Source organism: Bos mutus, chromosome 24 (assembly GCF_027580195.1).
Source record: "Bos mutus isolate GX-2022 chromosome 24, NWIPB_WYAK_1.1, whole genome shotgun sequence".
In the NCBI taxonomy this organism is placed as follows: domain Eukaryota; kingdom Metazoa; phylum Chordata; class Mammalia; order Artiodactyla; family Bovidae; genus Bos; species Bos mutus.
Genome location: NC_091640.1, coordinates 49,006,275 through 49,034,015, shown reverse-complemented (window position 1 = coordinate 49,034,015; position 27,741 = coordinate 49,006,275). Strand labels below are relative to the sequence as shown.

At 38.5% G+C, this 27,741-nt stretch overlaps 1 protein-coding gene across 3 annotated transcripts in view; it reads left to right on the top strand.

Moving 5' to 3' along the window:
• DYM (dymeclin) overlaps positions 1-27,741 on the top strand; it is a 395,381-nt gene that overhangs the window by 149,049 nt on the left and 218,591 nt on the right. For all 3 annotated transcript variants that reach the window (XM_005886705.2, XM_070361533.1, XM_070361534.1), the window contains 4 exons: positions 252-430; positions 2,950-3,075; positions 16,363-16,476; positions 17,463-17,557. In XM_005886705.2, the coding sequence (XP_005886767.1) occupies positions 252-430; positions 2,950-3,075; positions 16,363-16,476; positions 17,463-17,557 (514 nt within the window). The remainder of the gene's footprint in view (positions 1-251; positions 431-2,949; positions 3,076-16,362; positions 16,477-17,462; positions 17,558-27,741) is intronic.

Here is a 27,741-nt window from a genome sequence, read left to right as displayed (position 1 = left end):
TGTGTGTGTGTGTGAGAACATTTGAATTCTATTCTCTTAGCACATTTCAAATATACTGTCAAGTGTAGTCATGTTTTAGTTCTTTTTTAAGTAAAATTTAGAACACCAATTGCAATTTTGAGCCTGAAATGTAGCAACTTATATAAAATTAATTGGAATTGAATTATATACATTAACAGTGCTTTTATTATTTGTATCAGGCAGTCTAGAAAATGTAATATTTTTAAGATTTTGTGTTTTCTGTTTTCCAGATAGCAGTCCTTTCCCCTCGTCAATTCCACATGCTTTCCAGATTAACTTCAACAGTTTGTACATGGCCCTGTGTGAACAGCAGACATCCGACCAAGCTACTCTTCTTTTGTATACATTGCTCCATCAGAACAGCAATATTAGAACATACATGTTGGCTCGCACAGATATGGAAAATCTTGTAAGTATCATATTAAGCATAGTGTTTGTATTTTGTAATATTTTGAAGAGTAATTTCTTTTCCCAGGAGGATATGTATGTTGTTTGCCTGCCTGCAAAGGTGGATGGTCAAGAGTTTGATAGGGAGATGCCACCAGGCAAAGGCCGAAGTCTGAGTTTTACAGTGTAGGAGACAGTGCACATAGAGATGGGGGTCACAGAGCAGAGCTGGAGGGCACACGGCACAGCAGGCTTCCCTGTCCTTAAGGTCCTGAACAGCCAGCCTGCTGCCCGTGATTCAGCCTGGATCAGTCCTTAAGACATACTGGCTACCATTCTCAGGAAGATGTATACCCTCTTGGTTCCTTTCCACTACTAAGTGTCCACCCACCATGTTCAAGTCACAGTTGCTGTGTATTCCTGATAAGTATGGCTAAAAGGAAGGGTGATTTTTTTTTCAACTCAACTCCCAAATGTCCTATCCCTTCAACCGGCTTAGATGCTAAGGCTGTCTTGAACTCAGTTCCTGGAGTGTTATCGTTATTTTAAGGCACCATTGTCAGGCATCACATAATCGCACTTTATCCTTCACTGTGTGAATGAGATTGGTTCCAAATTTTTGCTCATAGACAGAAACCCCTCTAGGCAATCACTGATTTCCATTGTAACTAATATGTAAATAATAATGTTTCTATGAAAAGTAAACTACCTCACTAAGGTGTTAATGTCGCATTTGAAATACATAATATCTAGGTAACGTTGAACTATTCGTGCATTAATAAAATTGTGACCATCTCTGAAATAGCCAGCAGCTTGCTGGTGGCAACAGGAATGTCCCCTCTACGCCAGTTTTTAACAGACTGATAGCAGGATTCCCCGGGGATTTGGTGGCGTTTTTTTCAGCATTTAAGATGAAAACAGTAAGCATGGAATATTAGAATTTGTTTGAAGAGTATATTCTATGTCAGAGTGACACTAAGGACAGAAAAATGTGATGAAAGAACCTGTTTGCACACCAGCTGTATGTGGAAAGCATTGGCTTAAATAGCGAAATTGGGTGTAACAAGGTTCTGTTCATGTGAGTAAAAACTTGTAAAGAAAAGGCTTATTTACTAATGGGTGAGTGAATATAAGGAGACGGTTCTGCAGCATGGTGTAACCTAAGGGAAATGATGGCAATAGGCAGAAAGCCCATGACATCGTCTGCTGTAGAAAGTTCCATGGTAAGGATGTTTGTTGGCACATAAGATCTTGCAGGAGAACAATTGTCTGTATATGATGACTTAACACCAGTGAAGAGTTAAAGGTTTTGTTTGGGGATTTTTGGGGGGAGGAGTGGGGAGAAGTGAGGCTTGTATTGATATATTTGTTTTCATTTTTAATGTTTTGTATAGATTACTTTTATAGTATTTCAGCTGATGTCCTTCCCTGTCCTTTTTGTTCTGTAATTTGTTGAATCTGATTAGAAAATATGACATTGAGGTGCACTGGGACGACCCAGAGGGATGGTACGGGGAGGGAGGAGGGAAGAGGGTTCAGGATGGGGAACATGTGTATACCTGTGGCAGATTCATGTTGATAAATGGCAAAACCAATACAATATTGTAAAGTTAAAAATAAAAGAAAATATGTTACTGGTAGGAAATTCACTGTGCTGGTCTGATTTTGTTGTTAACAATTCTTTTATCCTAGCATCTTTGCTATTAAAAAGGTAATGTTTGACATATTACAGTGTTTCTAAGAACGTCGTTGTTTAGTCATTAAGCGGTGTCTAACTGTTTGTGACCCCAAGGACTGTAGCTTGCCAGATTCCTCTGTCCTTGGGATTTCCCAGGCAAGAATACTGGAGTGGGTTGCCATTTCCTTCTCCACGGGATCGTCCTGACCCAGGGATCAAACCCGAGCCTGCTGCATTACAGGTGGATTCTTTACTGAATGAGCCACCAGGGAACCCCTGTTTCTAAAAGTACCATACTGTATAAGTTCCTGCTAGGCTGGAGACTTGCCTCTGTTGAGTGTCAGGTGTTGGCCATGAGCCTAAGTGGTCTCTGTAAGCTCAGCCTTTTTTTTGGCTGTGTTGGGTCTTCACTGCTATGCACAAGCTTTCTCTAGTCGCAGTGAGCTGGAGCTGCTCTCTAGTTGCAGTGCACAGGCTTCCCGTTGCCGTGGCTTCTCTTGTTGCAGCACTTAGACTCTACGGCCCAGGCTCAGTAGTTGTGGCACACGGGCTTAGTTGCCTTATGGCATGTGGGATCTTCCCGAACCAGGCATCAAGCCTGTGTTCCCTACATTGGCAGGTGGATTCCTAACCACTGGACCACCAGATAAGTCCCTAAACTCAAACTTTATACGGTGGCAGAGCTTTGCAGTAGGGGATGGTTTTCTCTTCTGATACCTTAGCTCTGCAAATGGAAAGTAATTTCGGTCACAGGCTGATTTGTGAAATTAAAGCAAAGGATATGTGATAAAAGTATAGAAGTTGAAAACATTAGTTTTATAATAAAGTAATTGAAATAATAAATTATAATTTTTATTCACTAGGTTTTACCAATTCTCGAGATTCTGTATCATGTGGAAGAAAGAAATTCACACCATGTGTATATGGCTCTTATAATATTGTTGATCCTTACAGAAGATGATGGCTTCAATAGATCCATTCATGAAGTGGTGAGTTATCTTCACGTTAATCAGAGCTACTGAATGGATGTGTCAGTCCATAAAATTTACCACCCTTAGTGTACCCTTCTTCCTTCTTTTCCTTCTAGTAGATGTTTCTGCAAATGCCTGACTTAGTATTTTTCTTCAGATTTATGAAGTGGTCCTTTTTTTTTTTTATCTTCTGAATGCCTATTATTAACTGCTATTAAAAACTCTCCCCAAATGGTTTCTTTAGTTTTTTAGATAGAAATGTTTTAGATGGGAATTTAGATAGAAATGTTTATGCTGTCCTGAAGTCATTTTTCCTCTCCGTTTCCACTTTTTAGTTGTGGTGGAAATGATCAAGTAGATTTTCTCCTTTTATATAGAATGAATGAAAGAATAGGGAAGAAGGAAAGGACTGAAAAATTGTTTTATAAAACAATGTAAAATAGTGTACTATAATTTAACTCCTTAAATAATAGTCCTATCAGTGAGTTCCATTCCCAAACTGGTTTTCTCTTCCTCAGTGGTATTTTGTGTCAAAGTAATTCATGTACATAGTTTTAAAACTTACACAGAAGTACTGGGTTTCAGTGCAAAATAGCAGACCCCATGTCCATCCCATACCTGATTGCCCCTCCCCAAAGACAAATGCCATCAGTCCTGTCCAGGTTTCTAAATATTTCTTGATTTTTCAGATTTATAGATATTAACTGTTACCATCATAAGATAGAATATATGGTATTAGTTCTCCTTACCGTACATCTTGAGTGTGCCCTCTGGGTTCCTAGGCCTGTTTCCAGCACAGAGACTTTTTCTTCTCCCATCTTTTTACCGTTCTGGGATAACTCAGCTTTTTACATTAATGTGATTTTGTTAACTGTTATCTACTCTCAGATGGACTGTGTGGTAATTGTGTTTCCTTTCTTGTAAAATGGTTTAATTTTTCTGTAGAACACCATTGCTTTATGTTCATGTACCAGTCACTAATGCAACTCCCACTACTTAAACAAAACTGAGAATCCCCTCTCAAGCTATTACAGCATACTGCCTATTTTCTCAGTTTCATTTTTGTTTTTGGCTCCTGTCTTCATCCTCATTAGGGGCTTTCCTAAAATGTGTGGTGATTCTTGCTTGTTTATTTCTCTTTAGGAGCAGGCACTAAAACTTTGTTTGAAAGTTCTTTGTGTGGGCAGGACTTATTCAATATAATGTGCTCTACATAGTCTGTTTCTCTGGATATCCTGCTCTCTGTAAGCCTTTTCTTTTGGGGTGGTCAATTTCTTAGAAGGGATTCTTACAGTCTCCTATGGGGGTCTAGTATGAGACGAGGCTGGGAGCTTCTCTCTTCAGGTATAAACACTTGCTTCTTTAGAAGAGATTTTATGTGATCTTTTCTCTCCTGTTCCCATTGAAATTATTTTTGCCTCTTATGTAGTATGACTATCATTTCAACTAAGGTTTAAGGAGTACTAGTGCTAGAACGGAGACGGCAGTGGCGCCCCCTCCAGTGCTCTCGCCTGGAGAATCCCAGGGACAGAGGAGCCTGGTGGGCTGCAGTCCATGGGGTCGCTAAGAGTCGGACACGACTGAGCACTTCACTTTCACTTTTCACTTTCATGTACTGGAGAAGGAAATGGCAACCCACTCCAATATTCTTGCCTGGAGAATCCCAGGGACAGGGGAGCCTAGAGGTTGCCGTCTGTGGCGGTCACATAGAGTTGGACACGACTGAAGCGACTTGGCAGCAGCAGCAGCAGTGCTATAGAAAGAGGATAAAACATATAAAATTTTTGATCCTCATATTTAGTAAAGTACCTCAAGAAAAAAATTTGCATTGCTTTAGTGTTTTTTTTTAAAGAGCATTTATCTTTCTTTTGATAAGGAATAAAAAAGTATGATTTTTAAAAACACTTTTCAATTCAAGTACAAAATAGAAAGTACACAGATTTTAAAGGTACAACTTGCAAGTTTCTACACATGTATGTACCTGTGTTCATAACACCCAGATCACGTTATTGAACGTTTCTAGCATAATAGAAGACTCTCTTTTGCATATTGTGGTCAATACCCCACACCACCCAGAGTTAACTACGTTCTAGAAGAATTCCCTCCCAGTAGATTAGCTTTTACCTCTTCTTGAAATACAGTTGTTTCTGGGGAAAAATTGGTACAGGATACATGGACTCTCACAGCATTTTTCTTAAAACTACAGTTATTTCAAAATAAAAAATTCATTAAAATTTAATTTTAAATAGTGGGGAGAAATTTGGAAAAATACTTCTCAAGAGAAGATATATAAACACATGGAAAGTATATAAAAATGGTATATAAGTATGTAAAATGTATATAAGTATATAAAGTATATAAAAATGCCTGTCACTGGGCATTAGGAAATGAAATTAGTGTGTTCTCTTTTATTTTGGCTTCTTTCACTCAGCATAGTGTTGCTGAAATTCACACATGTTACTGCATCGTTAGTCTGGTTTTTTGGATTGCCATATACTATTCCATTCTGTGGATATGCCACTGTATATTTATTCATCCCTTCTTGTGAGTATTTGGCTTTTTTCCCACTTGGGGCCTATTTTTGCTAAAGCAGCTGTGTATATATGATCCAGCAGTCCCACTCCTGGGCATATATCTAAAGAAAACCATAATTCAAGAAGATACATGCACCCCAGTCTTCATTGCAGCACTGTTTACAATAACCAAGACATGGAAGCAATCTAAATATCCACTGGCAGAGGAATGGATAAAGAAGATGTGGTACATATACTCAATGGAATATTACTTAGCCATTACAAAGAATGAAATAATGCCATTTACAGCAACATGGAGATTGGGGAAATATTGTATGATATTGCTCGTAATGGGCTTCCCTTGTGGCTCAGCTGGTAAAGAATTGGCCTGCAATGCGGGAGACCTGGGTTGGGAAGATCCCCTGGAGAGAGGGGAAAGGCTGCCTACTCCAGTATTCTGACCTAGAGAATTCCATGGACTATACAGTCCTTGCGGAGAAGGCAATGGCACCCCACTCCAGTACTCTTGCCTGGAAAATCCCATGGACAGAGGAGCCTGGTAGGCTGCAGTCCATGGGGTTGCTAAGTTGAAGACTGAGCGACTTCACTTTCACTTTTCACTTTCATACATTGGAGAGGGAAATGGCAACCCACTCCAGTGTTCTTGCTTGGAGAATCCCAGGGAAGGTGGAGCCTGACGGGCTGTCGTCTTTGGAGTCGCACAGAGTCGGACACAACTGAAGCGACTTAGCAGCAGCATACAGTCCTTGGGGTCGAAAAGAGTTGAACACGACTAAGCAACTTTCACTTGCTCTTATGGGAAATCGAAAAAGAAATGATTCAAAGGAACTTATTTGCAAAACAGAAGCAAACTCACAGACGTAGAGAATGAACTTATGGTTTTAAGGAGAGATGGGTGAGGGGGAGGGATAGTTAGGGAGTTTGGGATTAACATGTACATACTGCTATATTTAAAATGAATAACCAACAAGGACCTACTGTATAGCAAGAGGAGCTCTGCTCAATATTATGTAACAACCTAAATGGGAAAAGAACTTGAAAAAGAAAAATACATGTATATATGTATAACTGAATCACTTTGCTGTACACCTGAAACTATCGCAGCATTGTTAATAAACTGTATAGTAATATGAAGTTGAGAGTTTTTAAAAATTAGTTCTGTTTTCACTGTATATGCTATAATTAAGTTTTATTTCTATTTCTTGATGAAAAAGAAGTATAATCAAAGATTTGTACATTTAAAAGTTTAAGATCACCCTCGTGTGTATTCTGATGATATCATGGATGGAAAACTTCTTTTAATAATTTAAAAATATCTATTTTACTTATTTTTGGCTGCACTGGATCTTCGTGGCTTTGCTTGGGCTTTCTCTATTTGCGGTGAGCAGGGGTTTCTCTTCGCTGTGTTGTGTGGGCTTCTCATTTTGGTGGCTTCTCTTGTTGCAGAGCACAGGCCCCAGACAGGCAGGCTTCGGGAGTTGCAGCATGTGGACTCAGTATTTGGGGCTCATGGGTTTACTTGCTCCGCAGCCTGTGGAATATTCCTGACCAGGGCTGGAACCCATGTCCCCTGCTTTGGCAGATGGATTCTTATCCACTGTGCTACCAGGGAAGTCCCAGCAAACTCTTTATTCATCAACGTTGTCTGTTACCATATTCGTTATCTGTTTTTCAGTCTCTTTCTTGGTTATTGGATGAGCCCCAAGAATAATCTGGGATCTTTTGTTCCTGAAATCAGACATAGCATTGCTAATTTGCTATGCTCTTTAAATCAGGAGCTGAGCATATTATATGCTGATCAGTTTCATTGTCCCATTTGTAAATATGCTTGCTGTGGAAATACTTGTTTGTGGCTCAGAAAAAGAAAAAAATGTGTACTTTAAAGCATAAAAAGTGAGTTGTTTATGAAAAAAGAAGTTTAAAATTAAAGGAAATCTAAATGGCAGTATTTGTAAATGTTATGATTGACTACCCAGAAAATTCAAGACTCTAGTATTAGAAATGTTAAGAAAGTTGAACAAACTTTCTGGATCATAGATCCAGAAACTAAACTAAATACAAACTAAATACTGTTTCTGCATACAAATAACAAAAAACTTCAAAATGTGGTATAGAGAGTACTTAACAATAGCAATAAAACTACTGTGAACCTAGGAATCAATCTAAAAGAAGTATACTTTTTTAATGGCATGAATTGTCATTAGTTGTTAAGTTGTATCCAACTCTATTGCAACCCCCCATGGACTGTGGCCTGCCAGGCTCCTCTATCCATGGGATTTCCCAGTCTAAAACAGTGGAGTAGTTGCCATTTCCTTCTCTAGAGGATCTTCTTAACTTAGAGATAGAATCTTCGTCTCCTGCATTGGTAGGTGGATTCTTTATCACTGAGCCACCAGGGAAGCCCAAATGAAAAATACTAAATATGTATTAATAAATAGAGATAGATACTATGTTCACAGATGGGACGACTCAGTGTCATAAAATTGTTAATTTGCCTTTGAATTAATTACTATGTTCATCTGATGAAAATCTTAGCAGTTTGTGTGTGTGTGTGTGTGTGTGTGTGTGTGAGCCTTGAAAAGCTAATCCCAGAAATTATAGGCAAAAGCAAAAAGCCTAGAAGTTTTTGAAACATTTCATTGTGGAGTTATTCACCCTACCAGATAGATCAGTTGTAAAACTTTTAGTACTTAAGATTGTGTTTTATTAACAAGGGAATAGAAAATAGACAAATGGAAAGAACTTAGTTCAGAAACTACACACTCAAATCTGGAAATGTGAAGTGTGACAGAAGTTCAGTTCAGTCGCTCAGTCGTGTCCGACTCTTTGTGACCCCATGGACTGCAGCACACCAGGCTTCCCTGTCCATCACCAACTCCCAGAGCTTGTTCACTCTTGTCCATTGAGTTGATGATACCATCCAATCATCTCATCCTCTGTCGTCTCCTTGTCCTCCTGCCTTCAGTCTTTGCTAGCATCAGGGTCTTTTCCAATGAGTCAGTTCATCACATCAGGTAGCCAGAGTATTGGAATTTCAGCTTCAGCATCAGTCCTTCCAGTGAATACTCAGGACTGATTTCCTTTCGGATTGGCTGGTTTGATCTCCTTGCTGTCCAAGGGACTCTGAGGAGTCTTCTCCAACACCACAGTTCAAAAGCATCAATTCTAAGTAGTAAGTAAATTTTTTTTCTGAGTTTGAGAACATGGCTCATCCAAATGGAAAAAGTAGAATTAGATTATCTTGTCCCACATACAAAGAGAAATTCCAATTGGATTAATAAAGCTAGCTGTGAAAAACTGCACTTAAAAATCTTCGAAGAGAAACTAAAGGATAATATTTCTATAAACTTGCTGAGAAAGGGATTTCTTAAGTGTAAAATGTATAAACCATGAATGAAAATAAATAAGTTTGACTACATTAAAATGAAAATTTTCATTGTTCGAATAAGTGAAAAAAAGATACAGAAAGATGGGTTAGCATTTTTAATTTTAAGAACCCTTATAATCAGTTACAAAAACAAAGTGTTGCTAGAATAATGGACAAAGTAATAGAAAAACAATAAAAACCTGAATTACTGGTAAGCATTTTTAAAGGATGTTCAACTTGATGATTCATCAGCATCATTCTTATTAAGGTAACTGAAATGTTGTGTGCTCATCAGATTGGCAAAAAGTATGAGATGTCATATGTTAGGTGAGGATATAGAGAAAATGGACTCTCATATATTGGTAGTAGCAGTATAAACTGACAGAACCACTTTTGAGAGGAATTTAGCCTCTCACATTCCTCATATTACCTGCAGAAATAAATACTTTACCTCCTACCAATTCCATTTCCTGATTTGAGCCCTAGGAAAAACTTTATTCACAAGAGCACATTTGAAGGAATGTTCCTTGTAGTACTGTTCATAGTGTTCCAAAAACTGCAAACAGCAATAACATAAATGAAATACTACAGAGGAACTGTTAATATGACGAATGAAATAGAACTACATGGACTGATCATAATAAATTCAAAAATATTCATAATAATGAAGTATCACATTTAGGAGAGAGGTTGCCAGAGGTTAGCTGTGGAGCTTTAGGTGCTTCACAAGCGGAAATATTAACATTTGCTAAAACTGGGTGATGGGTACAGTGGTGTTCTCTAACCAGAATATTCAGTCAAGCTTTCTGAGTTGATGGAAATCTTCTGTAACTGCACTGTCCCATATAGCAAGCAGCACTTGAAATGTGGCCAGTGTGACTGACAAATTGAATTTTTAATTTTATTAAATTTTAATCTGTGGCTGGTGCTGCTGTGGCTGATGCTTTGTTGGATACTGGAGCTCTGTACTTTTTAGTTAATAACATTCCCTGATAGCTCAGTTGGTAAAAAATCCGCCTGCAGCGCAGGAGACCCCAGTTCAATTCCTGGGTCGGAAAGATCCGCTAGAGAAAGGATAGGCTACCCACTCCAGTATCCTTGGGCTTCCCTTGTGGCTCAGCTGCTGAAGAATCTGCCTGCAATGCGGGAGACCTGGGCTCGATCCCTAGGTTGGGAAGATCCCCTGGAGAAGGGATAAGGCTACCCACTCCAGTATTCTGGCCTGGAGAATTCCCTGGGGTCACAAAGAGTTGGACACGACTGAGTGACTTTCACTTATTTAACCAAAACATACATACATATATAATTATTTTTAAAAACATTTATATGTTTGTTTATTTTTGGCTGCAGCGAGGTCTTAGTCGCAGCACGTGGGGGTTTCATTGCGGCGCCCGGGCTTCTCTCTAGTAGTGGTGCACGGGCTTAGAAGCAAAACATACACACGTTTTTAAAAGAAACTGTTCAGTGGCTTTGCAGTTCTGCTTCCTAACAAATTCTTGGTGATGCGCTCATGAAGTCACTAAGTACCACAAACAGAGTAGCTTAAAAGGGATTTTACAGGTATTTTTGTTTTCAAAATGAATGTGATTCCTAACTTGAGGTATTTAATGTCAGAATACAAAGAGTATGGAGAATGAGGACTCCCTGTTTCTGAGTTTACTGTAGTGACATTTTGGATAGTGAGGGCAAGGATCTATGTTGCAGCATTGTTTTTCACAGGGGAAAAACTGGAAGTAACCTAAATTTCCATAATAGAAGAGTGGATAAAACAATGGGGCCTCCTGGCACAGGACTATCCAGTGTTTGAATGGAGTGAAGTAGAAGTGATGTTCAGCTGTTTACCTGGCATGGCACCAGAGAGAGCAGTCATCCAGTAAGAATGGTTCTCAGCTGTTTCGTCCTTGGTTCTCTACTCTGCATTAATTGCCAAACCAGGAGGAGGTCCTGGGGTAGTGGCTGGGGGAAGCAGCTATTTTACTAACTGGTATAGAAGTAGTTCGTTAAAAAAAAATTAGTACTATTAATACTAGGTTGGCAAATGTGATGAATATTCATTCTTCTTATATGTATCCATATAGAAGAGTTTCAAAAATGTATTGAGTGAAAAAATGATGATGCAAGCAGATATTTAAGTATATCAGTTTACTAGTGCTGCCATAGCAAACTGGTGGCTTAAAATGAACAGAAATTGATTGTTACTGTTCTGGAGACTAAAAGTCCAAAAGCATGGTGTCAACAGGGCCATGCTATCTCTGAAGGACCTAAGGGAGGTGATTCCTTGTCTCTTGTTATCCATCCTTGATGTTCTTTGGCTTGCAGCTGCATCCAGCCTCTGTCATCACATGGCCTACTCTCATGTGCCTGTCTGTCTTTCCTCCTCTTCTTGTAAGGACACCAGTCATATAGGATTTAGGGCCTGCCCTAATCCAGTATAATCTCTCTTGATTGCATCTACAAAGACCCTATTTCCAAATAAAGTCTCATTGACAGGTTTTGGGTGACACCAGTTTGGAGGACACTATTCAGTGTGATACATTATGATGTTGTTTATGTAAACTAGAAACTATACAAAGGAATGTGTGTGTGTGTGTGTGTGTGTACGTGTGCATCTGTGCATGCACACATGTATCAGTTTGCTATACACGTAAAGTATTTGAAATGGACTGGAAAGATATATACCAAACTCAAGATAGTTGTTGTTCCTCTTTGGGGGAATAAAATGGAATTTTTATCTTATAAAATAAAACATTAAGTGTTACTGATAGTAAAATGTTAGTGTCAATTGTGGGAGTATGTAAGTTAATTATTCTTTGTGCTTTTCTATGTGTAAATTTCATTTCTTGAAGATTTGATATTATATATTACTATGTAATATTCTAGCCTGTGTAACATATGGAAGAAATGTATTCAGTAAAGACAAATCGTATGGGGGAAAAGGCTGAAAAGAAGACATAAACAATTATATATTTTTTGCAAAGATAGGTATTTTCAGATCCTCCAGAGCTTTTCTTCTACATATTAATTGAGTTATTTTAGCATGAAATGATAAATAGGTGTAATGTGTAACCAAGCTGATAAATCTATAGGTATTAAACTATATGAACACTGAATGCAAGAGATGAGGAATTTCTTTTATAGGAACCAAATAGGTCAAGCTCTACAGCTAGGTTACCAAGAAAATTTTCTGTATGCTGCCTATTATATATCAGTGTCCTGTGGAAAGCTGTGTGAGCTCTGTAACTAATTATTTTTAATTTTTCTTAGACACTACCAGAATTTCCAGACAATAATTTACTTTTCACAGTAAAAAAAATGGGCCTTTATGTAAATACTAAATTGCATTTCTAATTTTCATAGTAATGTCGTAAGTTTACTATGTGGATACTTACTAAATATTTACTGAATGTTGAATGAATAAGACTACTTTTATTCAAAACACTTATTCCATCCAGTTTTCTAATTAACACACACAGGCAGATGTTAAGAACCAGTGACCTTGGTTTCAAATAAGGGTGGCTTATGGTAATTTATTTGTAAACACAGAAGCCAAAGGAGAAGAGAAACCAAACTATATTCAAGCTTGTGACCTTTTAAAAGACAGAGACTCCTCTCACTAGTTAAGCTGCCTGTTGAGTGTCCTGGGTTAGTATTTCCCTGTAGACTTAGAGCTGTGGTTCTTAACCTTCTTGGTCTTTACACTTAAAAATAGTTGAGGACGGCAAATAACATCTTTATGTGGGTTATTGTTCTCTATGTTAACTGCATTAGGAATTAAAACTAACACTTAAAAAATATTTGATTAGTTAATTTAGAAATAATTATTACAATAAACCCATTACATGTTAGCATCAATAACAGATTTTTATGTAAGTAACTGTTTTCCACAAACAAAAATTTACTGAGAAGAGCAGCATTGTTTTGCGTTTTTGCAAATCTCTTTAATGAATTGCCTTAACAGAGTCTCAGGTCTCCTTCTGTATTAAATTAATTATGCTATTAGGCATGTTAGATAGCCTTCAGAAAACTGAACTGTACACTCACGAGAGAGTAAGAGTGGAAAGAAATGTCTTGATATTTGGATGAAGATAGTTTTGACCTTGACAATGCTCCAGAAATGTCTCAGGGACTCCTAGAGGTCCGGGGACTGCATTTTGAGAACTGCTGCCTTAGACAGTAAGTCAGAGGGACTGAGCATCGTGTCGTTACAAAGATTCCACTGGCAAATGTCATCGTTTTGAATATTTTCAGGTAGTACCATTTGTTTTACACGTAGGTTACCTCTTCTAGTTGATTAAGGCATTATTAGTCATGAATAAATGGAAATGCTTCACGTTTTACACTTTTTACTTCACAGACAACACTCAGTTACCATGTACTGGACATTTCTAAATGCCATCTTTGTGTGGCACAGAGCCTACTGTCCATGGTCAGGGTTGGGTTATTTGTGATGGGGATGCTGGGTGCCATGGGTCTCTTGCTAAAGAGTTGAACTGAGTGTAAAAACTATGGGCACTTACATGAAGGTGAAGATGATATTTCTTTACTTTTTTATTTTTATCTGTTTCCATGCCCTTTTCTCATTTTAAATATTGTTTGGAATTTGGGGAAAGGCAGACTTAGCAGAGAAATGTCTATTTTATTGGTCTTTTAGAAGAATTAATGTCAACCATATTATTTAGATATATTTTTCTGATTTCATGGATTACAGTTATGATGTTTTGGGAGTTGTTACTATTTTGTTGTTGTTGTCTAGTAGTCCGTATTTTCCTTCTCTTGACTTTTTCTGGCTGTTACTGTTTTATTGTTGTCATCATGGTGATGAGGAGGGGCAGGGAAACACGTGTGTGATGGTGTGCTTTTTCCCTGGAAATAATGCATGGGTGGTTCATGCTGAGTCGCTGCACACTTAAAAGTACTTTTCTATACTTACGTGTTGGTTTCTCTAGATAAGAATTCTAGAATGATCATCTATTCCTCCAAAATTTGTAGACGTTTTTATGTTGTCCTTCAGATGTATACTGTTCAAGATGAGAAATCTAATGTTAGTCTGCTTTTCTTTCTTTTGGTGATAACATGTTTATTCTGTCTAGAAGCCAGTAGGATTTTCTCATAAACTGTGGATTCAGAAATCTTATCAGAATACATTTTGATTTTTTTTTTCCCCAGTATTTTTGCTTAAAGTGTTATAAGTTTCTCTTTCCTTCAAAGGAATTTTCTAATGTTACTAACGTTTCTGTTTTTCTCCTACAGTCCTTCCTCAGTGTCAGTGGGGACTGGTTCCAAGACCTGCCGTGGATGTTCAGATCCGCAGATGTTCAGGCCCCATAGTCAGCCCTCTGTATCCATATCTGAGGATGCAACCACCTAATACGGAGGGCTGACTGTTATGCTTATTGAAAAAAATAACCCCATATAAATGGACCCATGCAGTTCAAACCCATGTCATTCAAGAGATTGCAGTTTCTTCTTTTTAGAACTCTTACTAAGTATATTTTGGATCTCCACGTTTCTCTTATATTTTGTCTTTTTGCCTTTTATTGCTGTTGTCTGAGGGGACTTCTGAGTTTGTCTTTCGGATCACAAATTCTCTTTTCCATAGTGCCCATTCTGCTAATTCTTTTCTCTCTCTTAAGTTTCATTCATCACTCTTTTTAGTCTTTTGTGGCTTTTCTTCATTCTGTGATTCTCATTTTTCATAGTGGCCTGTTCTTATTTTGTGGTTAACAGTATTCTGTCAGATCTCATCAAAGATACTGATTAGAATTTTTAAAAAGTTTCCCCAGCCTCTTAAATTATCTTTGTTTAATTGGGGGTCTGTTTGTTCTTCTTGTTTAGTTTCACTTTATTTTTATTTATTTCATGCAATATTATTTATAATACTTACTTCATACAATATTAGCTTTCATATTATTTTTTATTTAGTAAAATTTTAATTATAAACCCAATAAATGTAAACATAATTGGAAAAAATAGTATAATGAATTTCTATGGATTCATCAACCGTCTTATGTTCTTATTTCATCTACCCACTCCACCCTCCCTGCCTTTTCTGTTTTGGCTAAAATAGATTTCTTAATCCTATAAATCATATATATGTAAAATTTCATTTGCAAATATTTAAATATTTCATGCCCATAAATGTGAGCATAAAAAATAAATATAGCACCATTATCACATCCAACAATATTGACAATATTTTATTGTGCCTACTAATATTCAGTTTTCTTTAAAATGTCTTTCTTGAGTTCGTTGATTTGAATCAGTTTCCAAAGCCTGCTTAATGCATTTAGTTCTTAACTCTTAATCTGCAACAGTGTTTTCCTCTCTCTCCCTACTACACCATTTATTTTTTATAGAAACTGGCTTGTTTATTTAGTAGAATTCCATACATTTGACTTTGGCTGATTATATCATTGTGTTATCGTGTTTTTCAGTCCTCTGTATTTCATACTTACTGGCAGTTAGAACAGAGGCTTGATTGGATTCAGCTTCTTTTAGATTACTGAATTTCTCTGCTTTTTCTGTAGCTTCTTATTGTCTGTTCATAGTTGTAAAAGAAAGTCAGACTCACTTGTTTTGAAAGGTGGGGGGTTCCTCCTTTCGGAAGATGTGGATGGTAAGAGTCCACTGCAGAGAGAGGGCAGGAATCAGCCAGAAGTCTTGTTCTTTTTCAGGCATAGATGGAAAGAATGTGGCACCTTGGCTCCATGTCAAGGAGAAAAGAAGTGGGGGCGACCTCAGTGGAAGAGGATGTTAGGGGAGTTCTGTGCCAGTTGAGCCTGTTGGGTTTTGTGCATTTTGCCTCCTTTGCTGTGGCCCAGAAATGGCTGCAGTGTTGTGCAGCTTTTCTCTCTCTGTCTCTCTGTGTTGCGTGGCTGTGGAACTACACCAGCTGAAGCTAGACAGTTCTCACGTACCGAGGCCTGGAGGCAAGCCCCAGAGCCGCCTGCTCTGAAGAGCCTGAGCAGAGCATGGGCCCATCTCTTCTTGAAGACCTTGGCTAACTTACACTCTTGGTCTCTCTCCTTGACACAGGGATGCAGATTTTCTGTGGTTGTTGCGACAACTACTTTTCAAGACACTCCTTGGTTTTCTTGTTTTTTGCTTTCAGATGAGGGACCTCTGACAGTTGTGCTGTCAGTCTTATCCTCCATACCGTGCCTTTTTAGATATAGCTCCTTTTTGTCTACTAATGATATTATCGTCTATTTTTCTTTTAATTTGAGAGGGAAGAAGAAGCAAATACATCACAGTTTTGCTATCTTGAACTGAAATTCTCATTTATTTTTACATATTTAACTCACCTTCAGAACAAATCCATGGCTTATCAGAAATTGTAGGCATGGATAATCCCTTCTTCCATAAAGCAATCATACTTACTTAAACTTTTCTTCCCCATTACAGATGTTAAAAAATATTACTTGGTATTCAGAGCGGGTTTTAACTGAAATTTCACTGGGAAGTCTCCTGATACTGGTTGTAATAAGAACCATTCAGTACAACATGACAAGGACAAGAGTAAGTATTCCGTAGCTGTTTTTCTACCTTTGTCTATACGATGCAATGAAGACTATAGTTTAAAGCAGTCTCAATATTTAGAGTGCTAACATTCTCATGGAATATGGTAGAAAAGTATAGATCAGCATATATTCTCTGTATTATGATCCTAAGGTAATGTTTATAGTGTCTACGTTTGAGTATTTCATAGGTTGTATGATCAGAGAGATTTTACATGAATAGTAAATAAGCAGTATAGCACCTTTAGATAAAAGATATTGTATGCCTTTGCTGAACTGATAAAGCTGACTTAAGTTTAAGAAGTGACAACAACAAACTTTAAGAAGATGCAGACACGAGAAAATATGGATTCAGATGGGACAGAAGCATAGGACAAAAGAGAATAAAGAGTGAGAGGAAATTTCAGCTAGGTTGTATTTGGTATACCTTAGGGCAAATGTCCACTCCAGCCACTAGAGAAGTAGTATACAGAATTCATAGCTCAGGGAAGTGGCTAAGTTTACTGCCGTATTTTCAGTTACTCCCTTCTGGGAGGCTGACATAGATACATGTCTACAGTCTTTTATCTGAAGCTCTTGGAGCCACATGTGTGTTTTAGAATGGAGAATTTTATTTTAGAAAGATAATTATAGTTCTTATGCTACACAATATGTAATCGTTATGTTCTGGAGCCACACACTGTAACTAGACATTAATATTTCTGCAGTGAAATATTTCAGTCTTCTCCAGGGTGGGCTTAATGAAGACCATAAATACCATTATCGTCTTTTGTGCCAGATGTTGCTTCCAAATTAGTGGTGAAAAAACTTTCTGCACTTTATGGGTTTTGGAATTAAAGGAAACGGATTGTGGGTCTGAATTTTCTGAAATCAGTGACAGTTGACTTTCCACTTGCTTCTGGTTAACCTTGCTGAAAATGTCTAGAAGACCTGATGTGTGTTTTAAACTTCTCTCTGATGTGTGTTCAAACGTCTGCTCTCTGGCAGGATAAGTACCTTCACACAAACTGTCTGGCGGCTCTAGCGAATATGTCTGCACAGTTTCGTTCCCTCCATCAGTATGCTGCCCAGAGGATCGTCAGGTAAACACAGCTAAGAAGGAGATGCTGGTTTTGGCTTTTTGAAAGGAATACTATGGCGGTCCCTTTTTAAATGCTATCTATGAGGAGTATCACATTTTTCTACTTAATTTTTAATCATCTTGTTTGGTTGAAAATACCTTGTTCTGCTTTGTTTTCTAACTCAGACTTTTTAATCAGTCAGTTGTATTTGCTTTCAACCTTTTTATAAAAATCTAGGTTTAAGCTTGTGTGATAGCCTTTTGCAGAGGAGCAGGTCTATTTCTTAGTAATGCAGACTAAATCTTGATTCACGTGTTTGCTGAGCATCACTCTGCCCTTTTAAAAAACTTATCTACTTGTTTTAGATAATTTTTTTCATAGCAGTTAAGCATTTTATTATTTCATGTTGCTGGAGAAGGAAATGGTGACCCATTCCAGTATTCTTGCCTGGGAAATCCCATGGACAGAGGAGCCTGGCGGGCTACAGTCCATGGAGTTGCAAAGAGTTGGACACGACTGAAGTGACTAAGCATGCATGCATGCATTGCTGCCATAATGGATTACCACAAGTTAGTGGCTTAACACACATTGTATGGCAAAAACCACTACAATATTGTAATTAGCCTCCAATTAAAATAAATTTAAAAAAACACACATTTGTTATACAATTCTGTAAGTTAGACATTCAACAGGAGTCTCACCAGGCTAGAGTCAAGATATCAGGAGGTCTGCATCTGTTTCTGAAGGCCCTCGAGGAGAGCGTCTTTCCTTGCCTTTTCCAGCTACCAGAAGCTGCCCACATTCCTTGGCTCACGGCCCCTTCATGTGTTTTCAAAGCCAGCAACAGTAGGTTGTTGAGTCCTCCTCACATCTCATCACTCCAATGACCTCTTCTACTTTGAGGATTCCTGTGAATGCCTTGACCCTACCTGAATAATGTAGGATGATCTACCCACCTCAAGGTCCTCAGCTGAATCACAACTAGAGTTCCTTTTTCCTTGTAAGGTCAAATATTCATAGGTTCATGGAGAGTAGATGTGGACATTCTGAGGGAGCCATTATTCTACTTGTCAAAACATCACCAGAAACTCCCATCCCTTCCCTTACTTTGCCAAAGACAATCTTTCAGGTTAGGAAAACTAATTAACAAGTCAATGAATGAATATCATTTGCAAGATTTTACAAATATGGGTACTTTTTCATCTTCAGGCAGGATGCTCAGTATTGTCCTAGCAACTCCCAGGTAGAACATTTGTTATGTATTCAGTGATCCTTTCTTATAATCCTTGATTTTCAGGCAGTACAGCCCTGACGATTAGTTGTGTTCTAGTCATTGGTGATTATCACAACTCCGTATCACTTTTAAACTCAGATCTCACTTTCTATCCTTTGGTTAGAGACAGTTATTGACCTGGGCTCATTTTTAATAATTAGTCATAATTAACTTAGGTTCTTAGTCTATTTGTCTTCAGAATTTAGCACAAGACAATTTTCTTTGACTCACTGCTTTAATGATACATTATTTTGAATTTTATTTTATTTTTTTTGGTTTGTACTTGAGAGATTGTCCATTTGACTGACTTTGGACTCAACTTTGGAACTCAACTTTCTGTGCTGACTAAAATAGAAAGCCAGTGGTATTTGGAGAAAAAAGAAGTGTCATTAAATTTGTGATTTGGGAATATTTAGATCAAGTTTATTATCATTAAGGAGTAGTGCTTTAATTCATTTTACTGGAGCTTTTTTTTTAGTATTTAGTGCATGACTGTGTTAGGCCGTGCCAAGCATATCAAAATTAGTTATAAGAATTCCTGCCCTTACATAGTTTGTAATTCAGTAGCCAAGATTAGACAAAAAACCAACATATAATAAATTCCAGCAGAATGTAGTAAATATTAGTGAAAAGAAAAATCTCTGCAATGAGGGTGAGGGGTTGGTTTAGAGAATGGTGAGGTCACATCTCATTAAAAAATTGGGAAAAGTAAATAGAGAGGGACAGCTCTAGAGACTGGCCTGATAGGGGAAAGCATCAACCAAACAACCCAAAACAAGAGGTGAGAGAGCATGGTTTACATTTAGAAGATAACCGCTTCATTCATCTGGTATGTTGTGGACCGGTGCAGGGATTATAGGAGAGAAGCTTGGAAGAACCAGCTGGGCCCTTCCTGTGGAGAGGGGTTAAAGCTATTAGATTCACAGTTCAGGATAATGGAAGGAATAGAAAGAAAAGATCTCATTTTCTATACCAACGAAAAAAAACAAAAAAAGAGAAGTCAATGAATGAGTTGTAAATGGATTTGAAAAGAAAGACTTTAAATGTCTAGAGTTACCAGTGTTAGCAGCTGATGTTGGCCTGTTGTTTGTCACACTGAAGGCCGTGCAGTTCTCACAGTTCCCCAGTGTGGCCAGCGCTTCTGGTCCAGGTGCCATAATGGGGTAGCTAGACCAGAGCATCTGTATCATGTTGGAGGGAACTTTAGAAAGGCAGAGTGTTGGCCTGACTTCAGATCTGCCGAATCAGAAAATTCCATTTCTACACAATCCCAGAATGATTTGTTCATGCCTTAAAATTTGGAAAGTACTTTGAGTTTGGGCCTGGAAATAAGATTTAATTCCTTAGAAAACACTTGTCTTGAATTGGAAGTGGGAACAAGCTTTTTTTGTATCTTGAGGAAACTCATTCTCCACTAAATGTTTGTTTTAGGATATAAAATTGTAAAGTATAATAAGGAATGCATAACCCAAAACTGTTTAGATACACAGGAGATTTATTACAGCAGCACAGCTCAAGACTCACCAGATGCTGTACAGCTCCTTCAAGTGAGAAGTCATTAGTTTCCACATTTATGTTTGCTAAATCCCTTTTTAGAAAGGGACTGCACGGTTGTGTATCCATCATTTGCAAACTTAGAGGAGTCAGTATTTCATGTGCTCATCGACAAAACGCAAAACAGAGTAACGTGTTTCATTACTGTGAAAGTTAGATGTGAATAAAGCTTTAAAAAGTCTTCAGTTCAGTCGCTCAGTCGTGTCTGACTCTTTGTGACCCCATGAACCGCAGCACGCCTGGCTTCCCTGTCCATCACCAACTCCCGGAGTTCACCCAAACTCATGTGCATCAAGTCAGTGATGCCATCCAGCCATCTCATCCTCTGTCGTCCACTTCTCCTCCTGCCCCCAATCCCTCACAGCATCAGATTCTTTTCCAACAAGTCAGCTCTTTGCATGAAGTGGCCAAAGTTTTGGAGTTTCAGCTTTAGCATCAGTCCTTCCAAAGAACAACCAGGACTGATCTCCTTTAGAATGGACTGGTTGGATCTTCTTGCAGTCCAAGGGACTCTCAAGAGTATTCGCCAACACCACAGTTCAAAAGCATCAAGTCTTCAGCACTCAGCTTTCTTTATAGTCCAACTCTCACATCCATACATGACCACTGGAAAAACCATAGCCTTGACTAGATGGACCTTTGTTGGCAGAGTAATGTCTCTGCTTTTTAATATGCTGTCTAGGTTGGTCATAACTTTCCTTCCAAGGAGTAAGTGTCTTTTAATTTCATGGCTGCAGTCACCATCTGCAGTGATTTTGGAGCCCTCAAAAATAAAGTCTGACACTGTTTCCACTGTTTCCCCATCTATTTGCCATGAAGTGATGGGACCAGATGCCATGATCTTCGTTTTCTGAATGTTGAGCTTTAAACCAACTTTTTCACTCTCCTCTTTCACTTTTGTCAAGAGGCTCTTTAGTTCCTCTTCACTTTCTGCCATAAGGGTGGTGTCATCTGCATATCTGAGGTTATTGATATTTCTCCCGGCAATCTTGATTCCAGCTTGTGCTTCTTCCAGTCCAGTGTTTCTCATGATGTACTCTGCATATATGTTAAATAAGCAGGGTGACAATATAAAAGTCTTCTTAGCCAGACATAAATATATGGAATGATTTCATATGGTATCCAAGGTGTTGTTTCATATTAAATGACACTATGTCTTCCACAAATCTTTGGTATTCTAGAAAAACTGCAAACATACATGGTATGGGTATTGCTCACCTGTGAAATTTTTTGAAAGTACTGTGAGTATGGATATTCGATATGATCATTATTTGGAACTATAGGGTTATTAACTCAGTTAAAATATTGATGTGGAGTAGATTTTATGCAAGAGATTGTTGTGAGTTACAAATACATTATCATGTACTTCTTGCCCTTAAGACTTTCCCTGTTGCTTCTCTCATCCCACCACCTCCTCCCCACAGCTCCTTCCTCTAGCTCTTCCAGCTTTGGCCCCTGGTTGCGACTTAGCAGCAGCAGCAGCTCAGCTGGTAAAGAATCTGCCTGCAATGCAGGAGACCCCAGTTCAATTCTTGGGTCGGGAAGATCCCTTGGAGAAAGGATAGGCTACCTGTTCCAGTATTCTTGGGCTTCACTAGTGGCTCAGATGATAAAGAATCCACCTGCAATGAGGGAGATCTGGGTTTGATCCCTGGGTTGGGAGGATTTCCTGGAGGAGAGGACATGGCAACCGACTCCAGTTTTCTTGCCTGGAGAATCTGCATGGACAGTGCAGCCTGTTAAGCTACAGTCCATGAGATCGCAGAGTCAGACACAACTGAATGACTAAGCACACACACACTTTTCTCCTGCATTTCATATTAGGTTCTTCTCTCTTTGCTCATTTTCCTTGGAAGTTCACATCTATGCCTGTAACTTTACCTATACTGAAAACCATTCAGATCTACATTTATAATCCCAGTCTTTTCTCTTTTTTCCTGAGGCAGGCAGTACAGTGTAGTGAGCACAGACTCTGAGTTTGGGACCTCAGCTTCAAAACTGACTGACTGTGGAATCTTGGACAAGTTACTTAATGGGGTGATATCTTAATCAACTTAATTTGAGTTAAACTTAATTTAACTTAAGTTACTTAATAGTTGGTATCTCAGTGAATATTTGTAAAGTGATGCATAGTGTTCACCGTGTAAGTGTTGGTCACCTTAACCCTAACTCTTCTAGCTTTGCTACTTGAATGTTCCACACTTTGTCAGACTTCTATTATGTTTAAAGCAAAACTCATTTTTAAACGTGCTCTTCCTGTTAAATTCCCTATCCTTGATAATGTCCCTCACTGCAGCCATCTTAAATTGCCAAGTCAGAAACCTACAAATAATTCTGTAGTGTTTATTCCTTCTCGTCAAATGCTCTATCTGACCGGACTCTGGCATTCTTAACTCTATCTTTGTAGCTTGCCTTTATGCCCTGCTTTCTGGTTTACCCTGTCTTGGTTCATGCGTTTATCATCTTCATCCAAAACTACATTTTTAGTTGGCCTTGTCCTGTTGCTTCCCTCCCTGCTCCTCTACAGTTGATCTCTGCAGTGTTCCATTCATTTGAAAAGCAAATCTGTATTGCTTCCTATGTTTAAAATCCTTAAATGGCTTCCTGTTGCCAGCTGGTAAAAATTCAACCTCCTCAAAGTCATGGCCCTCAGACACAGGTAGATTTTCCCCCAGGGCACATCTGGCAAGGTTGAGAGTCAAGGTGGTTTTGTTGTTGTTTTGTTTTCTTGCTGTTTTGTTTTTTCTTTAGGCACAACTGGGGAAGAGGTTGCTACTGACATCTAGTGGGTAGAGGCCAGGGATATTGCTAAATATCCTGTAATACACTCGACAGCAAAGAACTGTCTGTCCCCAACAGAAGTGCTGGGCAGCCTTGTCCTAGAGTGACATGATCTGCGCCCTGCCCTTTGCTTTTTTAAAAAAAATATTTATTTGGCAGCACTGGGTCTTCCCTGGGCTTTCCTGGTGGCTCAGCTGGCGAAGAGTCTGCCTGCAACGCGGGAGACGTGGGTTTGATCCCTGGGTTGGGAAGATCCCCTGAAGAAGGGAACGGCTGCCCACTCCAGTATTCTGGCCTGGAGAATTTCATGGACTGTATAGTCCACGGGGTTGCAGAGAGTCAGACGCAACCGAGCGACTCTCACTGGGTCTTAGTTGTGACTCGTGCACTCTTAGTTGTTTCGTGTGGGATCTGGTTCCCTGACCAGGGGTCCAACCTAGGCCCCCTGCATTGGGAGCGCGGACTGTTGGCCACTGGACCAGCAGGGAAGCCCCCTGCCCTTTGCTCTTCATCTTCTATTGCTACTTGACACTCAGCACTCTGTCTTTACTAAATCATTATGGTTCCCTTCTCTCTCATAGTTGCTCTCCTGTGTCTGGATAATTGTAGTCTGATACTAGAAAGAAGTTTGAGGCAATTCCTGGTGGCACCTCTTCTTTCTGTAGGTTCTTTCCCACCAGCTTCCTTGCCCTCTGTTCTGTTTTATCTTGAACCTGGAGTGGTCAGGTGCCCTCCACCCCCACCACCAGTACAACTTCTAGGCCTTTTTTTTCTTTAGGCCCACCTCTCCGGCTCTGTTTATTTCTTTGTAGCAGTCTAGCGATCACATAGTCAGTTTGTGGCCTGGGAGCTAGTTTCTAAGGTAGAAATGGAGAGGAAAGGGGCCAGGGAAAGGAAAAAGTCACATGTTAGAAAATATGGATTCTCACAAAGGAGACTGTCGAGGAGAGAGAACTTCAGAATCTTGACCTGGCCAGTGTAGGTCCTTGTGACTCACTGACCTGGCCCAAAGTTGTAAGTCTTGTTGCTTAAGCAGAGTAGTAATTACTGGGGGTAAAAGATCTGTCTTGAATTTCTTTGGATCACTTTATGAGACTAGCTGTCAGTATGCACACAAGAGGATTTTAATAAATACCAAGTGACTGATTCTTAGAAGATGGGCTGGCATCCTGAATTTAAAGCTTGGTTCTGGCACTCATCATTCTTGAGACTTCATCTAAATTGATTCATCCCATTTTGCAGATATTTGCTGCTTCTTGATGTTTTATATTATTTTATTCTCAGATCAGATCTGATCTGAAACTTGTGAAGTTAATGACAAAACCTATTACTGAAAATTTTATGGTCTTTTAAATTTCCTGAGAATAAAATAATATAAAACATAGATTAGATTGTCACTGAAACTATTTGGTTAGAGCAGTACAGTGCTGTTGGGATATTTTTGGTAAAATCTGATCATGTAATTTTAAAAAATTTTAAATTCTTCAATCCGTAATTTATGCCACCTTTTCTTACTGTTAACAGCCACTAGCAGTAAACACATACTCTTCAGATTTTAACCAGGTTCACTGCTTTCCGTCTTTTCTTTGTCTAGCCCAGATTGGTAGTTTACGTAAGGTGGCTTGTTTTGCTCTGCACTTGTGATGATGTATATATGATATATGTATATATAACTCAGCTTTTTCCTGAAGGCTACAAAAAGCACAGGTTGGCTTATTTAACGCTGGGTTGTTAGTTCCTCTGTTTTCAACAAATTTAGATCTTTTAGAATAGCCCGTGGACTCAAAGAAAGTTGGACAATTTGCTTTTAAATACCTTCTAGTGTTAGCTTACCATCTTAGGCTTCCTCACTTTTGTCCTCACTCAATTAAGTCTTCAGGAGTTGTTTTTTTTTTTTTTCCTGAACCAGCTAATACTACATTGAACTCGAAACATACAAGAGAATGTTAAGGAGCAAAATGGACTTTTTGTTGTTGGGATATATTTATATTATATAACATAAAATATTCAAATATATAATAACACTGGTTGTTTCTCCCGATTTTGATGTTTCAGGAATACTGTCTTATTTTAAAATATAATATCCATTTGATGGTGAATTCACACCTGTCACCTGTAGTGTCTCATTGCTTGTCTCTCTTTTGTTACATTTAGGACTAGTGAAAGTCTGGAGGCTTATTTAATTTAGGGTGTTGGTGTTGCACAGCTGAAAAGTGCCATCACAAGTTTGTCCAGATTAAAAGCCCATGCTCATTCCCCAGCACTTCATGGAAAGACTGGCAGAACATTATTAATGAGAGTAACTCACCTACCATGGGACCATTGATCCAAACCCTCTGGGAGTTCTGAAACAGATGGTTCTCTGTAATCTAGGGTGGACAAGCCCTTGATTATTCCATTTGCTGCTCTCGAACTCTCACTCCAGCTTCCTTATATAGCTAAGTCCTTACAGTTATAGTAGCAAAAACTGGAGGGTCTTTCTTTCCCCCATCCTCCCCTTCCTTTTCTCTGTTTCTTTCTCTCTTTCTTACTTGAACTGGATAATTGAGAAAGGTATGGATGCGTGAGGTCTTGCAATGCATAGTGTATGGATATGTTCCTGGAAAATAAACATGGAAAGGACAAGAACTGTGTATCTTCAGTCTGAAATGTTTAATATTTTTCTTACATCTAATCCTTGATGTTAGATTTTACTTGGAATTTAGTAAGTATGTATTGAGCTTTTGCTACATACTTGCCACTGCCAAGGACTTCTTTAGTTTCATATTTGTTTACATTTTAATTTCAAACTAATGCCATTCATTGTATCTAGAAATTAAGTGTTATAGTCATATTGGTTTTATTTTTTAAAACTTAATTCATTTTCAGCCTCATAACCATTATCTGATTTCATTGTAGTCAGGAAATTGTTTCTTTAGGGAAGAATTATCTAATATTAAGAGTTATAACAAGTAGTTCAGTTTTGTTTCTAAAATCTTGGTAAGTTGTTTAACTTATGTTTTCCGTCTCTTAAGATGATATGATACCTACTTTGTTGTGTGTTGTCAAAGTTAATAATTGGCTTATAAAGTCTTTTGTAGCTCTACTTTATGATAACATTTTGAAGTCGTTTTAGTCTAAAAATAAATCTACATAGCTTTCCTACAAAAAATCTCTTGCTGTCTGTTAATATCCCTAGATTCTGATTCCTTGCCCAAAGGATCATCAAATTGAGGGAAATATTTGGGAAATATAAGCAGTGAAGACCTCATTGAATATATATAGGAAGTTTTTGTTTTGTTTTTTAGATGGGGGTTTTAATGATAGTATTTTATTTTGGATTGGTAGGAGGTGTGAGCAATGGTTTTGCAGTGTATTTCTTTTAAACTTATGTGATTTATTTTTTAAAAGACAGAATTAACTTGTTCTCGCCCAGTGCCTGGGCCATAAAGTAGTTCCAGTTTCTCCATTGCTTTGGTCTTTGCTGATCCTTGTTTGCTCTTGGCAAAGCAGTAGCCAAGAAAGGAAGGAGAGGAATGTTTTGCCTTAAAAATCTGGCTTCCTGCACTTCCTACAGCCAGTGGTACTTTGAAGGTAGCTACGTTTTTTTAAGGAAAGCTGTGACATGGTTTGCTTTTCAGTTTAGCCCTTTCTTTAGAAGTTAACTTGAGAGCATTTAGACAACTCCCAGTTGAAAACTTCTAAGTTTCCCATAGAAAATTTCTTACTGCAGAGATTCCTACCATCATACAGCATAGCATCTTGGTAGATTTGAGGGGACATGTGGAAAGTTTGTAACTGAAAGTTTAAGTTTCAGTTTAGACTGCTGCACATTCAAAAGGTCAGTTTTTAAAGAAGCATCTCATACATTTATCTGAATTTTTATTTCTTTTAAGTAAAATTTGACCTTCGTGGACAAGATTGTCACATGAAAAGTTAAACATTAGAGTAATTTGCATAGCGCTTTATAAAATGTTGCAGTCACATTACAGAGGTAATGAATGGGAGAGTTCAGACTTTGTTCTCTTAGCCTAGAATTCTCTACCCCCCATTCCTGTCTACTGCTGTGAAGGATCTGAGATCCTTACCCTACCTTCAGGTTAACAGATGAGCCAGCACAGTTTTATGGGTCCTGGTAGAGACTCAAGATTTCATGGGTGAGTCAGAGACAAAGGACAGTTTATTGCTCACAGTAGTGTGAACCAGCATACCCTGATTTTCTCGTGAGGTTCCCGATGCTCACAGAGCAGCTTGACCAGGGCCAGGTGACATGTGCACATGCAGTGGTTTGCATTACAGTAGAGAACCCTGAGCTTAGGAAGGTGAAAGTCACTCAGTCGTGTCTGACTCTTTGCAACCCCATCGACTATACAGTCCGTGGAATTCTCCAGACCAGAATACTGGAGTGGGTTGCCTTTCCCTGCTCCAGGGGATCTTCCTGACCCAGAAATCCAACTGGGGTCTCCTGCGTTGCAGGCGGATTCTTTACCAACTGAGCTATCAGAGTTTAGGAAACCCCATCTTTTATAATAGGCTGCACAAACTTTGCTTTGGATGGAGACACCTTTAAAATATTTGATAGCAGCAAACTGCCCTCTGTTTTTGAGGGGAGTCATTA